Source organism: Gallinula chloropus (genome assembly GCF_964237585.1).
Source record: "Gallinula chloropus genome assembly, chromosome: 19".
Lineage (NCBI taxonomy): Eukaryota > Metazoa > Chordata > Aves > Gruiformes > Rallidae > Gallinula > Gallinula chloropus.
In genome coordinates, this window is record NC_140104.1 from 3,520,901 (window position 1) to 3,539,657 (window position 18,757).

General features: G+C 36.7%; 1 protein-coding gene across 1 annotated transcript in view; it reads left to right on the plus strand.

The window, feature by feature from the left end:
- BRIP1 (BRCA1 interacting DNA helicase 1) overlaps nt 1-18,757 on the plus strand; it is a gene marked incomplete at both ends in the record, with an annotated part of 111,136 nt that overhangs the window by 28,717 nt on the left and 63,662 nt on the right. Inside the window, 2 exons of the mRNA XM_084272840.1 lie at nt 8,911-9,070; nt 9,685-9,806. Coding sequence (XP_084128966.1) covers nt 8,911-9,070; nt 9,685-9,806 — 282 coding nt within the window. The remainder of the gene's footprint in view (nt 1-8,910; nt 9,071-9,684; nt 9,807-18,757) is intronic.

Consider the following 18,757-nt stretch of genomic DNA (forward strand, 5'->3'; position numbering starts at 1 on the left):
TTTTGTGGTGAAGCATGTTGGGGTTTTGGGGAAAAGATTTTTATATATATAAAAAAGCTTCTTTAACTGTAGAAGTAAGATATTAACCGTGTTATTATAGAGTCTTTGGCGTGCAAAACATTTCATTTTTCATTACTGTTGTAGCCGTTCACATATTCCATTATTTAAGGAGGTTATTGAAAAATTGATGGTATGTTGGTACCAGAGAGACATCCTGTAGGCTGCAGTGTTGATTTATGGCACATGGAACACAGTTCAGTGCTTCAGTTTCCTGCTGGTGAGCGGCACTTTGTCATTGTCCCTAAAGAAAAATCATACCAGTGAAATCCCCTGTGTTTCCCCCAAGTTGAGTGATGCATACTTTTTCTTCCAAAATGATTATGAATTATTCACCTTTTATTGTGCTGGAGTGTGCACATGGTGATCAGACTCTTGTTCATAATACAGAGTTTTTCACCATGTTCAGGGCTTAGTTTAATTATGTAGTTGAGTTGCTCAGTAGCTTTTATCTATTTTTTTCCTTTTCTGTTCCACTCCACATCCTCCCCACCACCACCCCATGTGTGTTAATCCTGTGTGTGCTAGCACAGATTTTTTACACCGCATTTCCTAGCATGTGTAGGTATCTCAACCTGTGAGTCATGGTCCTAAATGTTTGCTTTTCTTTTACATTTGTTTCAATTTTTCCTTGAAAAAGTATGTGCTGTATTTCTAAACTTAAAACGATGCTTTTCCCACACAAGCTCATGAAAACCACGGGCAACTGTTTTTAAAGTTTTATTCTTAAAGCTCATTTCTTTGCAAGAGAAAAATAAGAAGAGAGATCTAAGTGAAAAGTCTCTTGAAATAGCACATGTAAGAGTAATAGAGATTGCTAGTTGAGGGCAACTTTCTCCTGGGAGATGTGTGGAGGAAAGACTCCATGATATAGGCCACCTGTTAGGAAAATTCAAAGGCTCTATGATCTTTCTTCATAACTCTGGAAGAAGTAAATGTGTGGCTTGGGTCAAGATCCCTTTTGCAGCTTCCTGGATTCCACCTCTGGACTGTTGAAAGCTTTCCAACAAAATGTAACTTTTCTTATAGAAGGTAAAAACCTGCTGAATATTGATTACCTTCAGTAATTTTGCTTTATTTTTGGAATCCTAACTGCCTGTGAAAGGTTAAGTTTTAAAATTTTCTTTCATTTGAACTACTTTTGCTTTAAATATGTGTGTTCTCCCTTTATGCACTAGATTTGAGTGTTTGCTGTAACAGATGGTAAGGATTAGCCGTTAAATACACATTAGAAAATCTTCCTCATCAGCTGAAAAGGAGAGGTTCTGAAAAAAAGTGAGGAATGTGTGTTTTCCTCTGGAAGTTGCACTTAGATGAGCATGCGTCCTGGTCTCATTGCTTCACAATGTCTCCTTCTATTTCAGGACTTTTCTACCAGATTAAAATGCCTTTCTGTGTTGCCTATTTCATATTCCTTAAAACAAAGAAATCAAAGTCTGACTGTGTTATGTTCCCTGTATTGTTTAATTATTAGTTTTACAATAGAATGCTCTCTTTTTCCTGATGGCAGAAAAAAAAAATGTTTAATACCTTTTTTTAATACATATTTTCTGCTTTGCAGTTGTGGAGCATTTCATTATAGAGGCTCTGTAACACTTTGGGAAAGGAAATCAGACAGAAACTGATCTGGAGTTAGTACTCTGTAAACCAGCTCTGGTTCAAAAGAACACTTCTTGCATTGCTGGTCATAGCCCCATGATGATAATAAATACTTGGGGAAATGTGCATGAGAAAAGAGGCATAGCCTCTCCTCAGTGAGAATAGCATCTTTGTGTGGCCTGTTTTTATTAAAATGCTGCTTTAAATCATTTTTTTTAATTTTTTTTGGCACCTAAAGAAAAGATTACCTGTGCCTATGTAGTTATATGGGCAGTTGGTATTTCTCTCCAGGTTCCCATTAACAGTAGGGAATTAATGTTCTATTTGGAAAGTAGATTTTACTTCACAAATGAAATATTTTGGGCATGGATATTTTCATGTTCTCTTTAAATGAAGTATGTTATGATTAAAAATGGAGAAAATTCAATTTGAAGCTTAAAATACTTTATTTGGTGAATAGATACGTTAGTATTTTCTTTCAGCTTACTCATTCGAAAGGAGTTTTAAATACCTCCCATTATGTTAGATACCTCCCATAAACATGAAGAGCTTTCTGTGAATCAGTATATTCCTTAACCTTTCATGAAAATCTAATTGAGTGCAAACAACTGCTTAAATAATTCAAGGGACTAAGTTATTCTTGGCTGGAGTAGTCCCAGCTTACTGCAGTGCAAATGTCTGGGTGTCAAACAAAAGTGAGGTGGGGTTTTTTTCTTCTTTGAGTCATATGAGTAAGAATAAAATCATACTTGAAGTGTACAGGTTGATTAAGAAGGAAAAGAGATGAAATGTGAAGTAATTTGTAAATGATTTGTGGCTAAAAAGTGTGTATTCTTTCAGGCCTTTTCAAAGCATACAATATTTGTGTGGTATTGATAAGTGTTCTTGGATTTCCTGGAATTTTTCACATGGGACCTTTCATTCTTAAGGGATACTGTGCTTTTTGTAGTATTACTTTTAAAAATTTGAGAGTTTCCTTTCTTTAAGGAAAACTCAGCTCTTTCTATTTACACAAATCCTTCCAGGCAGTTATCTATTGTCCCACCAGTCTTCTATTCCCTTTCGTTACTCTTCACTTTCTTCCTTCTGCTGTTCCCTTTGTGTTCACCTTTAAACTCAAAGGACGTTTTTGTTGGGTTTTGTTTTGTTTAAATTGAAGGTGGAAATGGAATTAGTTGATGATCCCATGCCACCACCTTGGCTTTGTAAACTGGTGTTTACCCAAAATTAAAGAGTTCCAATATTCCTGGAGGTCACTTACCTCCAAGTCCTTTCATGTAGAGGCTTGGCAAACCTCTCAATTCAGAGAACTGTCAAAGAACTTTTGCTAGTTCTTTATTTTTCCGAAACATCTTAATCCTTGAAGTAGTTAAATATGAATCTGTAGTACCAGTATGTAAGAGATGTGAAAAAGTGGGTGGAGTCTGGCCAGGTACATTCTCCAGGGTTACTTTGAAATAACAGGAACTTAAGGCCACTAGTGTTTAAGCAATGTACTAAATGCATTTATTTAATGACTGGGTGTATTTTGGGATTATCGCTAATATAGAGACAGTTTAAATCTTTCATAATAGAAATAGAACGTTCTCCCAGGTACTTAACCATTATGCTGAACAGACTAGAGATTTGAGACCAGTGGAGAGTGGGTTGAACAGAAAGTTACAGCTGTAGCCAACCAGCTGACTCAGCAAACTGCATCATCCTGGAAGCTTATTAAAGGTAATGCAATACCTATGGAATTAGATATGTTATAAAAACATCTGCGCCTTGAGATCATCAGAGGATTATTTTAGTGGAAAATATTATGTCCTCCATCCTAATAACTTAAATTTGCTGAAGGATCTGTCAGAGTTTATAGATTTTTTTATTTTTAATTTTTTTTTTTAAACTGGAATGTGGAGAGGAGGTGACTGATGCAGGTTGAGTTGTCTTGTGATATATAAAGCAACCTATACTCTTTTTTTTCTTCCCAGACCGTCCAAATGGTGGGAAACACTTTGTAGTCAGTCAAGAAAACTGCATTTATTCTTGATGTTCTCTAAACATAAGGCTTTTCCATAGTTGCATAAGGGAGAAAAAAAGCCTCATATTTGTTTGGGTTTGACACCTGTTTCTCTTCTGTCAAGACAGAAACACTGCACTGAAGCAAAAAGTTTTGGTAAAGCTCAGTGTATGAATTTGGTATCTGCACTCCTCTGCCTCCTCCACTCCACTACTGCCTCCTGCTCCTTAGATAAGATAAAAGCACTTGCTGAAGGACTGAGTTGCTCCATGTCTTGAAGCAAAAGCCAGTTTGAGATCAGTGGAAGAAAAGGAGAGGAGAGATACAGAAATTCATGTCTTCTGTAACTGAAGAAAGTATAAATTATATTTGCATCCTGCTATTAAAGAAAAGCTGTGACATGAGGTCTGTCTCAAATGGTATGTTTTTAAAAGATTTTGGTTCATGCACATTCTTACTGATAGATGAAAGAGTTTTAATTAACCATTTTTGCAAAGACCAAACATTACTTAATACTATTAATTTTTATTCTTATGTGTTTGGAGTACTGTCTCTAAGTTAGTTATCTTCTTTTGGTTGCTGAATCACTTGCAATATCCATCAGTTACAGATTTGCATCTGCCATGGTCTATTTTTGTGATGTATTTGTTCTCTTTTATAATGTGTTATTGAAATTGAAATGCTGGTGAGACATCAAGTGTTGCATACTTTGGAAAGGTACAAGCCCTTATTAACATTTAAAATATAGAGGGATACCTGTTTCATTTTCATAAGTCTGACTCACGAGAGTGGAAGAAGCACCAGGTTTAAAATTAGAGCACTATGTGTTGGAAGAAGTTTTATTGCTTTATTTAAATGGGTAAGGTTTAGTGTTGTTCCCTCATCCTAGCTAGATTTCTAGGCAGTTGGAAGTTCCTTTAGATACATTTTCTTTACTTTGTGGCTGATATTGCTTACAGAGCGAATTTACGGCCTTTTTCACAGTGTAAGATTGTGAAAGGATTAGAAAAGCACAATTCAATTCAACAAGTTTTCCTGTCTCTCTCTGAATTTAATTATGGTTGCTGAAACAGTTGATCATCCTGTAGGCGTAGAGAGGCACAGCTGGATGTGGGTAAATAAATCTGCAGCTTCTTAAAATGTTTTGAATATTGCAAAGTTAAGGAGAATAAATATGTAGGATGGTTCCAGAACTACATAGAAAAAGAAACTGTTTAATGAGCAATTTCCCTAGTCTGTGTGCTAGGAAAATAGCATTGTGTTACTTCAGTTTTGTAGATGTAAAAATACCTAATGGAGAAGAATATACAGCTTTGGGGGAATCGCTTTATTCCATATTTGAAGTCCCTAATCTACATGTCTGTAGTGTTCTAGTTTAATCTAGATTGCCTTTGGCCATACTTGTCATAATCTGTTGTAGGTGTTCAGCACGGAATGGCCCAGGCCAGCCTTTTGCATTTGTTGTTTTACAAACCACATCTGACAATGTGCTTTAAGATGCATATGTCTATATTACTTTTTTTAAAAAAGCCCAAACCATAATACCACATAACTCATAACTAGTTAAAGGAAAAATGTTTGTGTCATGAGATTATCTCCTTCCGAGTTGACACTACACATGGTCCTCACTGCATTTCATGTAAACAGAGAATTTCAGTGCCTGTGTGTAGATGATATGAGTACATCATATCAAAAGATGAGTGCATCATAGTAGCAGTGCTGTATGTCTCTGTGTGCCACTTTTACACATTGGTGGATCAGATAGTAACTGTTTTCAGCAAGTGACTGCCCTGGTAGTCCCAAGCATAGCATGGCCCTTTTAGTTCTACCAGGCTGGAGCCTGAAGTCCTGTCGGGTTGGCTGTAGCTGTCTGTTTTCCATTCCTGAAGTTTTGTGCTGACTGCGTGTAGAACTTCTATTTGACCCTTCAAACACGTTTCCAGCCCACTGGAGACACACTTTGATTTGAAGCAGTGCTTATTCAAAAAGAAAATTCTGGTAGCAAACACATGAAGAGCTCTGCATGGGAAAAGGCTTTTAGATCAATGTTAGTCCCCTGGGAATCTCTGACTTTTTGCACTAACAGTGGTGCCAATACTGTGATTTTTATTAAGAAAAACCAAATGGCTGTTTCCCTTCTCCCCCTGGCTACTGTTCATATCTGAATAACAATGAAAAGTGGAATTTCATATCATAAAAAAAAAAAAAAAGAAATAAGATGGGAAAATACCAACATTTGAGAAGTGGATTTTTTAGTGTGTAATAGCAAACAAGATATTTGTTTAAATTTTGTGTACCATGAAATAATTTCTGTATGGGTAATATAGCATTGCTATTAATATAGCATATTATACAGCATATAGAACATACAATAAAATTGTAACTGGTAACTATTACTAAATAGTTCATAGTTGTTAAACTAGCTAATCAAGCCAGCGTTATTTTACTCTGCTGTCAGGTACTGTTTAGGTAATTGTCCTCTTTGTCCTGAGCTGCTCTTGAATAGACTTTCATATTTTCAAGTGTTCCATTGCTAGCCCCAGCACTTTTTGATGGATTGGTTATATCTGTGATGCCTTTTTTATTCTGCTGGCAAAGCGCAATCCATTCATTACATGAATCAATACTAAAATATTTAAGGAATAGTCTACCTAAAGAAATTTAGTAGCAGGTGCTTGTAGCAGGACAAGAGCTAGGGAACTGTAAACCAAAATAAGTAACTCATCAAGTTACAGTGTTTTCTGTTAGACCTTCCCTCTTCTGGGTAATCGCTACTTCAGAAATCACTGTCAGGAGGTAATGAATACTGCAGCAAAAGTGTATCCCCAGCAACTTGATTGCTGCAAGTTAACTGTTCAACTTTGTTAAGATGCTGAAAATTACAATGAACTTGCCTTAGGGTGAAATACATTAAACAAATCTTTGGTCTTGCTTCATGACATGGGAAACCCCTAATGCAATTTTTGGCACTGTATAAAACGAAGAGGCAAATGGAAAGGGGCAAAGCTTTTCCTTCGTGGACACAAGATGAGAGGATTTTGCCTAGGAGTGCAACATAATGGCAAAGAGATGTTGAGAAACCAGTTTCTCTCACTCCCAAACTTGGAGTGTTTCAAATGCTGCCTAAAAAGGGAGATGCTGACAAAGACAAATCCTGAATCTAAACCTGAGCTCGTCATTTCTAAGGATCGTAGCTTACAGGTGTCTTTAAATTGCACAAGAAAAAAAGAAAAAGCTATCAAAGTAAACATCCTTCAGTGCATGGGAAGGATGACAGATTCTTTCTAACAAGATTTTCTGCTCTTCTGGAGGAAGACCATTTTTTAATAAACCATTTGAGAATCCATTTTTGAGGGATTTAATAAAATATACGCAGCCTGCCTTCCACTGCAGAAACTATTATTCCCTTGGGTAGAAAAAGTGACTGACTGTGGGCATTAATGGTTGCATCCTGTGATTCCTGGCATTATATCTTGCTCCCATTTGCACTATTTCAACCCAAAGTGAAATAATTTTTTATGAGAAACCTGCACTTGATTCCTAGCTCTTATGAGACATGTATGTGTTGTATATTTTATTTATTTGTATTCAGTCATGTCCATAATTCTCATCGTTCCAGTGTCTGTAGCATGGGTGTTGTGTGTGTTTGAGCATACTTGCCTGCATATAAGAAAGTTTCCAGAGCAAACTCCATTAAATGAAAGCAGTAATAGATTGTGTGTGAATGAAATGAATTGTTCCATTCTTGTCAGAGATTTTTGTGAATAATTCATGCATTTCCCTCAAAAATTGTAGATTTTTCTATTGTGATGGTTGCTGTCAATTAAACAAGAAACCAGAACTTATGGACTAACAAATACCCAGAGGGGCTGGGTAACCCACAAAAAAGAGAAGATGTTTTCATAAGAGTTTGGAAGAAGGTTTTCTACTGCCATATTTCCAATTGTGGATATAAATTATGCTTCTTTCAAATAAAAGTGAAATACAGTAAAATTGAGGGATTAAGTAATTTTTGCAAGGAAGCTTGTCCTTTCTGAGGCTACCAACAGATTTTGGTTCTCTTTAATTAAGAAACTATTTTTCTGCTAAGAACACTTCATAAGGGGATGTGTGTGAAAAATACCAGTAGCTGGGATAATAGGAGGAGGAGGAGGTGGCCAGGGGCAAGTGACCCTTAGAAGCCAAAGCTTGGGTAGTTTTATGTATGCAAATGTCGAATTTGGTTACCCCAAATATAGCCTGTCTATATTATCTTACTGGTCTACTTTTGTCATGCATGGTAGGCATGGTGGCACAGCAGGCAGTGCTAGAAATGAATTTAGCACAGATTAAGTGGACGCCCAGGCAGACATTAGCTTCTCAGAAGGAAGAATGAAATCTGGAAAGGTAATAATGTTACAGTCATTGGCAGCTCTAACAGATCCCAAATGGATGTACTTAGAGGCATAATTTCTTGGATTCTTTTCGTTACCAGAATTATCTCCATATCATATCCAAGAACTGAAGGAATAGTGGCAGGCTGTGGATGGCACAGTCATTGCTCAGTCAGTGCATTACAAGCTTATTTTTTTTCTTATAAGAAGGAGATTACAGACAGGATGCTGCCAGGAAATGAGAGAGCTGGTAGAGAAGAGACAAATAGTAAGACAGACACATTTAGAAAAGATGATTTATTCTACAGTAACATCTGTGTGTGTAGGAAACTGTCCCTACTTTTCATCACTTAGTCTTTCTGTGCTTGCTTGGTGTTAGGTCAGCAGTAAGCAAGTGTAATTCCATGCATAAAGGCTTGAGCAAAGACAATTCAAGAAAAGTGTAGTATTTGCATCCTCTGAACCACATGTACCTCAGAAGGAACCAATCCAAATCTGTAATGTCAGAGAGTAAATTCAGATCCTGAGAACATGGAGTACACAAGGATTCTTGTAAAGAGTTTCCTATAAATTTGCAAGTGTTCTGTAAATTCAAGTGTGACAACAACTAGCTACTGTTAGTTCTGCTTCGCAATCACACTTGAACTGTGTAGTTGGGCATGGCACAGGTTAATTTTGTAACAGGTTAGTAACAGTCTAACCTGAGATCTTGGCTGGAGCGCGTGAAAAAGGCCAGTGCATTGGAGTTATGGGATGCTGTGGCTTTTTGAGCAATGAAATGGGGCAAGTGCAGCTTCCAAATGGAGCACTTTATAGACCCTGAGGCAAAATACTGAGAAAGTCTTTACATCTCTCCTGGATTTTTCTGCTTGTTCACAGCTGTTGGATAAATTAAAAGATCGCTGGATGCACACTGGATTATGGAGAAACCTGGAGCTGGTTAAGACAGTCATTGCAGAGCCTCAAGGAGGGGCAAAGAGCGACTTTGATGAGCTACTGAAAATATACTATGATGCAATAAAATGCAAAGGAGAAAAAGGTAAGTTCTTCAGTCATACAAAATAGATGATACAGACTCTTCAAGTTTTAATGAGGGATTACAAATTACAGTAAGGTGTAGATAAACAGTAAAATTAACTTCAGCTTAATAAACTGTGATAAATGAGGAAGATTAATTGCTATTTGTATTATTCCATGAGGATGTGGGGCAGCACAGGATGATGCATCATCCTAATAATGATATTTACCATCTTATACTAAAGCCACTGTAGGATTTCTTCTCAAAATACTTAAATATTATCATAGAGAACAAAGACTTGACAGTATGTCAAGAAATAAATAGCATGATTTTTGATGTGCACAATTTAAGACATAAAACTTTAAAATTTGTAGTAGATACATATGGTTCTTGCATAATCAAGTACAACTGTATTATGTGGTGCAAAATTATTTTGCTAGATGATACTCAAAATCACAGTATTATTGATCAACGTGGAGTTAATCTTCTCCCTCTAACAAAGTAGCTTTTCATCCACTCACTTTTTCCAGATTGATACACAGTGCGTTTAGCTTTTGAAAAGATGTTGTAGCTTTCTTGTGATGCTCAGCTTATCACTGGGAATGACTTGTATATTCCTCTCTGGCTTGTTCAAGATGGAGCACTCCTTATTGCTGTATGCAGAGGAAAAGTTAGCGAAGGCTTGGATTTCTGTGACGAGAACGCCCGTGCAGTTATAACCATAGGTATTCCGTTTCCAAACGTGAAAGACCTTCAGGTAGGATATCAATTGAAAGAGTTGTACTTCATTTTTGTGTCATGTTTAAAACACCAAATATGCATGATTGTATATTTTTTTAAATGTGTTTACTCTTGGATTCCCCTCAATCCCATTTGAATACTTTGAGTTGCCTTCTATACAGGTAAGAGGAGGAGCGCTATTGCATGCCTTGTGAGCTCATTTGACAGTCTAAGTAAACCTATGTCATACTAGGTGTATTGTAAGTTTTTTGTTTGACACTGCTAAGGAAGACTGTAGTATTGCTAAAATTATTATTGGTTCATACCAACCAGCAGTACTTTTTTCCATCTTCACCTGCCTGGTTTCATATACAAGACCTTAGGTCATTTGTATAGAAATGGAGTTGTTTCCTGACTTATTGTGGTGGGGCATTTGGTTGTGAAGGTCTAGGATTATCACTTGGCAAATACTATTTTAAATAAAGCTTTAAGATTGAGCAAAACATTCTTTCAGAAAATAGGTGGAAAGATAAAAATAGTTATAGTGTGAAATAGTAATACGATGAAGGAATGTGTCACCGTTCTAATCCCTGTTGCCTTCTTTAGTGTAATTATGTGTATGACACTTCCCACTTAAACCAAGAGTGGAATTCTAAACCTTTTCCAGGTTAAAGCTGGTTTATTAGCTTGAAATTTTGAGGTATGAAATTATGGCATAACAGAACCTCTTCCTATATACGGAGGGTCTTACTATTTTGATAATTCAATCTTCATCTAACTTTAAGCAAACACTTCTATGTGCCTTCTAAAGATAATATGTTGAAGTGCCTCCAATTAAGGAAATTTGAGACTACTTGTATTTTTCATCACGTGGCCAAAATAACATTCTGTTGCTTGCACTGCTGTGGAATTACCCACATCAGTACTTCCTTCCTTTTGACTTTAACAGGGCTTGTCTAATGGATAGATGATGTTCCATTAGAATAGGCAGTTCATGATTGAAGCCAGGCATTCATAAAGGAAAAGAAAGCCAATGAATATGGAAAAAAATTTCTGGACTTTCTACTTACTGGAAAAGAACATTTATTATTGACTAGTAAGACCACTTACCTTTTAGTGGTCTGTGCATGCCACTTAGGTAGTCACCTGGTTGCTGGCACACTTCTTCCTAGCAATAATAGCCACCATCATGGCTTTATCCTATGTGTACCTTTTAGAGCTTTTGGGGACTACTTTGTGCAGCAAAGAAACAAAGTGAAGTATCACAGGATAAATAAATGCCAGGAACAGCTGGATTCTGGTTATTAGTAATGCCAAATCAAACAAGAAAATCATAGCTTTGCACTTGAAAGCCTGAACTGACTCAGCTTGGGTTTGAGATGTGTTCTGAGCTTAAGTGAATGACCAAAGACTTCTTTGTTGTCTACAACATGTGCCTAATTACAGCCTTGGTGGAAAAAACCCCACATCCTATAAGGACTAGTAAGGTTATGTTAGTGGTGGCTGCCTAGTGCAATGTTCTTTCTATGTTTGCATAACTTTCTTGAAGCTTTTATTAAGTCATCGTATTTTTTTGTCTTGCTAAAATATAATACTCTGTACTTTAGTATAAAAACATTTACATTCAAAAATATTTAGCACTCTTTCTGGAGTCAGAAATGTTTTGTTTTAGAAGCATGCACTGAAATGGTATTTTGGAAATACTTGGTCTGCAGCATGGCTGGAACTCTTACAATTTACTCCAAATGATTTCCAGAAAGTCAATGTTTTTGTGTCCTAAATGACACAAAATTAAATTGAAAAGAATGTGTCAGGAGTAAATTATGTTCACAATGGATTGTGTCTCTTAAGATTAAAATAGTGCATTTGATTTTACTTTCAGTTCAACCAAATATGTCATATTAATAGAATGACAGGCAGCACATCCCATTACCAATAACTAAATTCCAAAAAATCAGTGCTGTGCTGAACTATTTTTTTTGTAATTAGACTGAAGAGAGCCTCTAAATTTTTAAATAGGGATAGAAACACTAGCTGCCAAATTGCAAGCAGCTAAAGGTTTGAGTGTGTATATTTAGATATGGTAATGCACAAACCACTGCAGTGATCAATTCTAGATGAGAGAAGGGCAGGCACCAGTCTCTTAGCATCAGATTTGAGGAGCTGCCTGGAGCATGGCAGTGCTCCTGGAATAATGCTAGGGAAATTATTTTTATTGTAAACCTATCTTTTGCTCAAGAAATGGGATTCCATGTGAGACCCAGCTAGCTCACTTAAGTCCTTTAAATTGGAGAACGTTTTGTTTTGTCTAGGGCTTCAGGAACCCCAGAAAGGTCTGGCCTCATCCCTGGAAGTGTTTAAGTCCAGGTTGGATAAGGTTTAGGCAACCTGATCAGGTGAAGGGTGTCCCTGCCACAGGCAGGGGGGTCAGAACTAGATGACCTTTGAGGTCCCTTCCAACCCAAAGCATTGTATGATTTTTATGTTTCTTTTAAACTGGGTCAGCTGGGTGAAAGAGGATGTTGTGAAGGGTAGTTACCCTCTTCACTGAAGATGATTAATTAGTGGCTTTGTAGAAATGTATGCGTAGATACAAAAGAACTTTGGAAGATTAAGCATCCTTTTCAGTGGCTTGTCAGCTCAGGAAAGGAATTGGAATTAAATTTCTGAGGAAAACTGGCTGTTGGTATTGGAGATTGGCACAAGTCTCTTTAAACCTATATAGGCTTAAACTGTGAACACAGGTACGTCTGCTGTTTTTACATAGCAGGAGGTGCTTAGTAGATACACTGAACAAAGAAACTGGTAAGATGATTAATAATGATGTCCCTTTAAAAATAGGAAATGCAAGTGATTCACAGTCCCCTTGGAATATCCATGAAGGATATACTTCTGGGATTGGCTTAAATCACTAAAAAGTGCTCTGCTTCTACATGAAAATATGCTTGCATGTCTGCTTTTTGGGTTAAGAAAAGTCCTCTTAAGACTCAATTCTATAACCCCTTACTCCTGCACACAGCTTTTACTTGTGTGAGTAATCCCTTTAATACTTCTAGGACTGTGCACAATCTAAGGGTTTGTAGAATTTTACCTTTGGAGACCAATATTTTATTTTGGCAGTTTGATGTTGGCTCATCTCCACTAATATTACTTGTCTGTGATCAACCTGCTTTCTAAATATATTTTATGATTTGTAACTTGATGCTAATACCAGTGAACTGTAATATTATAGAACATAAATAATGTGACAGAAAAAGATGTGTAATCCCATATCCATGTTATCTGATGCTAGCATACTATTCATTAACTTCTGTTGTATATTTTGAATTGTAGCATTTTGAATTCAGGCATCAGTCTTGGGCAAGAAACTCATTGTCAAATGTGATGTATAATATCTAATTTTATTTTATCCATATGCTTGTGCTAAATAAATGCCACAACTTCTGGTATTAAATGGCAAGCAGTTGGTCTCCTTAAGTAACTGTATGCTTTTTTAAGTTCCATTACTTTCTGTAGAGCCTTTAAAAAGTATCACTTAGTTTCGCTTTAAAATTTTAGGCACATAGTATCTTAGGTTCACTCACTTTCACAAAGAGAAGAGTCTAAAACACTTTGTCAAGTGTTAGAGAGAAAGAAATCCTTAAGACTCAGAAGTGTACTTGATAATAAACAATACTGATTTAGGAAAAGAAGGCCAAAACCCTAATTCTATGTTATTGAAAATGGTTTCATATTGCTGAAGAATCAGGTTGCTAAAGCAAAATATATAAAAGAAAATGTTAAAGTATTGCTTAAAGCTATGGTACTCTCAATGGTAGGGCTTGGCTCTTGTAAAGGAGGAAAATTTATTTCAGAGCCAAAAATGACTTCTTTGGCTGTGACCAGGATTTCCTCTGCCCACCTCTGGGACCTGAAACTGGAGGTAGGAAAATCTGATTTTGGAGCCAAGTGTGACTTGTTTAGTTCAAGTCATAATTTACTGTTCTTACCTTGGGGACCTGAAAATAAAGAAACTCGCTATGAAATGTTGATAATGGGCGACTCTGAAGTGCAAGCATTAAGCTAACTTTCCCAGAGAGCATTTCTTCACTTCCACCCTTCCAGATGCTTTTGATCGTGGTACAGTAGAGTGTACTTAATCATGTAACAGCTAAGAGAACTTTACCAAAACATAGAGGAAAATGCAGTCAAACCCTTTTACATCAATAGATGTGCAAAGAAAATAAACTTGATAAGGCTAGAATTTCTGTGCAGTGACATTACTTGAGAGCTAGAGCTGACTTTGCCATTAATGAGAAGTATTTCCCATAGCTGCTATAGGGTGAATATGAACTATGATGGCAAATACTTTCTTTATTGTTTCCAGCAACGTAATTTGGGAAACATGATGGAACACATCATTTCAATTACAATCTTCTGGGTTATATGCAACTTAACGATACGCAGAGTTTGCAGCTATGGGGCTGAAGTTTTTCTCCTCTCTCAAGTGCTCAACAAATTGAGATATTTGTATAATTTCAGAATAATGGCATTTTTCTGAATATCTAAGTTAATTTCCTGTCATTGTGGCAATTTTCAAGCCTATATGCTTTTTCTTCATTGAAAGGCAAAAGAGTCTTGGGCTAGATAATTGGTTGATGAAATAATTTCTTGCATACTGTATTCTAAGAAAAGAAAATTTTCTAAGAAAATTATTGTTATTTTAGATGCTTAACCTGAGTTGAGAAACATATTAAGCACTGCATGAATGCTGGCACAGATTTGGATCCCTTGAAAAAGATTTCCACTTATCTGGAATAAATTATTATTTGAAAATCTGGGTGTACCGGCACAGAAAATGACAATTTATGGGAAGGTCGTTGTTGTGCTTATCTTTAGTAGAATTTGAAAACTTCTTGGTAAGGTTTTTTTTTTAACATGTAAACTGTCTCTTCAGTGATGGATGTTTTAAACAGGATGAATGTTTCTGAGCAACTTTCCCACAACTTCCCAGTCAAAACTGTCTCAAGGCTTTTGCAATGGCTGTCACAGTATGTGCTGTCGTTTTCAGATGACCTGGCATCAGTATGATTTAAATATTTGTAAGAAGTGATCCACTTTGTTTGTATTAATGGCTCTCTAAACCTGAGCCACTTTCACTTTCTTCTTCATCCCATTGCTTGGAAAAAATTAGAAATATAAATTGGGGGGCAGAAAAATATTTATGGAACTTTCACAGGAAAGCCAAACAGTATCGGATATTGAATGTTCTCTGAGGGAAATACGGAATAGGGTGCAAGTGCAATGCGTGCATACGTTTGTGTGTGTATATATATGCACACACAGAAATGCCTTTATACCATGGCCCACTTAATATTCAATTTGTATTTTAATTTCAAATTAGCTTTTTGAAACATATTTACATCATTAAAATATACAGTATTACACAGCAAACCTCTAGATGTTAAATGCCAATTATCTAGACAATATACCAGTAAATTTTGTAAAAGATCATGCTTTCAGATTATTCAGACATCATTGTTCTTGTCTCACAATAGTACACTGTAAATTACTGCAATCTGCTGGGATGCTGCTTACTAAGGGGTAATGCAGTGTGTGGAATCACATCATAACAAGATGACTGGCTGGATATTACAGATCTCTTTCGCAGGGATTTTTTTCCCCCTTCTTCCCAAAGGAAAATGTCAGGATGTATAGCTACCTGTGTTACAAAAACAAGCAGTGCATTAAATATGTGGTGGGGTGGTAATTTCTTACATCGTTTTGAAGTGGTAAAGTATCTCAAAAGCCTTTCACTTCCCACTTTTCCTGAAATAAAAATGGTTGTGAAAAATGCAAGTCATCTGCACTCTTCTTACATCCAAGAGAAATAGTGCTAATCAAGAAAAATTAAGCAGTGGCTAAATTTGTGGGAGTAGCTGTATAGTCCTATGGAATGCACCATTCTGTAGCTAAGAAAGGTAACATTCAAGTTCGACCTAACATGTAAGATTAGTGGATGGCATTTTTCTTCTCCTGGTGCAAGGCTAATGTCAATATGTTGGCACAGATCACCGAAGTCATCTCTGAATATATCTGGGAGTTAAGCCTTTGGATAAATAATACAGCAAATCAAAACTTTTCCTTTACATTTAATAGTTTACTTTTCTGATCCGTAAAAAATTCCAAAGTGATTTTCTTGTGTTTATCTTGTCCTTAGCAAGTAGTGTTGACCTTTAAGTTTTTACTTTACTGTCAAAGTATGTTGAAAGCTTTAAAAGTGAAGCTATCACCTTGGGGATTTGTAAGGATGACTGACACTTACCACTTCACCTTAGACGCAGTGGCACTGAGCGTATGCAGCAGCGTTGTACCTCAAGGGAAGCTGTTTGATTTTTTTCACTTCTGCTTCACTGAAAATGGATTGAATTTTCTCTTCAGAGGAGAGTTTTGGTTGCATTAGATTTTAATCAAGTCACTTGTTCGCAGTCCCTCAAAGCTTACAAGACTGAGATGAGTAGATGGGCCTGGGGTGAATGTGCTACAAGATTTGTCAAACCGTAAAACTTCCAGATCTCTGGGATGCCACATGGTGTAGTTGACAATACTAAAAGTGTTCAGTGGTTACAACATTACATAAGCTTCCCATCTCTCTAACACAGGGATTAAGAGTGACAATACTGGGGAAGTGTTTAGTCATAAAATACCTTGTGTATTCAAAATAAGAGAAATATGGCTTTGCATAAAGTGGCAGTAATGTTCTTCTTCCACAGAAGATAGTATTGGCCAGTTAGTAGACTTAATAGACAGCAGTTTGCTCTGGGGTCATTTGGCTTTACTTTTTGAAGTCTTATTGAAGATTTTGGGCTTTGGGGAAACAAACTAGTGGTGTTTTCTCATATGTTGTTCTTGTCACCTTCATCATTTTGGTTTGTTGGTTTGGGTGGGTTTTGTTTTTTTTTTCAGTTTCAGTAACATTTCCCAGTCTTGCTTATGTCTTCATTCAGGCCTCAGACAGCTACATCCCATGGGTGTCCAGTATCTCTTCAGGTGCATTGTTTGGGTGTGATAGTCTGCCAGATATAGCTGGTCTGAGATCTAGATCTGCAGACATGTCACTTCCCTGTGTTATTCAGTGTTACCCGAGGAGGGCAAATTTTTAAGCACGCTAGAAATTTTGGGGCAGAAAAGGTCACCTCAGCTATTTTTAAACTTATGTGGTTTTGATGCACAAACTATTGATTTGAGCGGATAGGCTGCGCAAGGGGCAGCCGCTGGACAGCGGTAGGTGCAGAGTTCAGCCTTGCAGTGATTCATCTGCTGAGGAGACTCTTGTAGGATGGATCTGTGTGACAGAGCATCTTGAACATAATTGAGCAGTCCAAAGTATTGATCGTGTCTCTAGCTGATCATGTCTTATTTACAGTATAGATGGTATTGCTGTGCTCACAGCTGTGGGGTTTCCTTTGTTTTTAAAGAAATGCAGTATTTTAATGTGAAAGGAAGAGACTTAATATTCAAGTGTCTGGTGATCATATTTAGGTATACAAGATGGTTAGAATGGCCTTAATTATTGTCATATACAGAATTTAGTTTGATAAATCACAAATAATAAGCATTTGCTTATTTCATACTGCTTTATATGTATTAACACTGCACTTGGAATGCTTGGAGCATTTAAAGATAACGTCCTGCCATAATATCTTTTTTCCTGTGGGCTAATAAATTGAGACGTTGTGTTTAGATATAGTTTTAGTAGGTCTACTGAGGAGTGAGGATGTTTGAAGCACAGTCTGTGACTCACCCAGGTCTTTATGCATGCATTATTTAGTCTTAAATCTCACAGACGTTTGTACTGCTTTTGAAGTGGGGGGTTGGGGTGGGGGGAGTTAAATGCTGCACTATTTAACGTTACTTCCATTTAAGGTTATTTCAGATGTAAAAGAAAAGGAATGGGTTTTCATGTCTTTTACTTTCCTGCACTTACAAACTTTTATGATTACTTGGCATTCATCAGGAGGAAAGTAGATGGCAAGTATGTTCTTGAAGTATTCTAATTATTGCTATTTCAGGTGGAATAGAGACTCTAACTGGACACATGAGATTTTTAGGACGGTAGATTTGCTTAAAAACCATTTTTATGTCTCTTTTTGGGATGGAAGCAGGGAATGACCACCTGGCATTTTTTGCTTGTTTGTTTTTAGGAGGTGGGGAATTAGTAGATGTTAAACGTGACTGCGTCTTAAGTTTTTGGATGATATGAGCAGTGGTCTTTGTTTTCATTACTATTTTTCCTCTCATAAAACCAGAGAAACAAGTCAGTGGAATGCCAGAAAACATTTATATCCATTTTCTGACTTTTATTTCCATGGAGTTTAGATGGAGGAGAGAGCTGGGGAGTGAATGGCGTGAGTTTACACATGCCTGTAGATGTACCTACTTACACATGTGTGTGTATTGACACAGTTCCACGTTTATTTGCCTTTTTCTTTGAGCACCAGTCTTTTTCTTTAACCTGGGCTGTCTCAACACTGATGAGTATTGTTGTAAAGAGAAATGCGGTTTAGATGAGTGCTCTTCAGCTGCTCACAATAGTGCTGTCATATTCATGAATTTCTGTGTTGTCTGTAGACTTCTGGGTAATCTGGTGTGTAATCCCACAGGTTACAAAGTGGACATCACTCTTAATCTACCAGAGAAAATAGGAGACAGTTGAAGATGTTTGTGAAGTGATGTCTTGTCAAAAAACAGACCTGCCTTGATAACTCTTAGTAACAGATTAGGATTTTTTAATTTGTTTTTAGAAAGCAGAGTACTGTATTTGGTGAAATAATGCATTTTAAAAAATACTGAAACTTTGCTAGGTGAAATAAAACCAAATAGTTTCTCTTGTAGATTTAAATCACACGAAGTAAAAAATTATATACTGTGGTTTAGCCAGTTCAACCTTCATATTGTGGTCCTGGCTCTGATAAAGAGGTTTGCAGAATGCTGCCTATGAATGGTAAG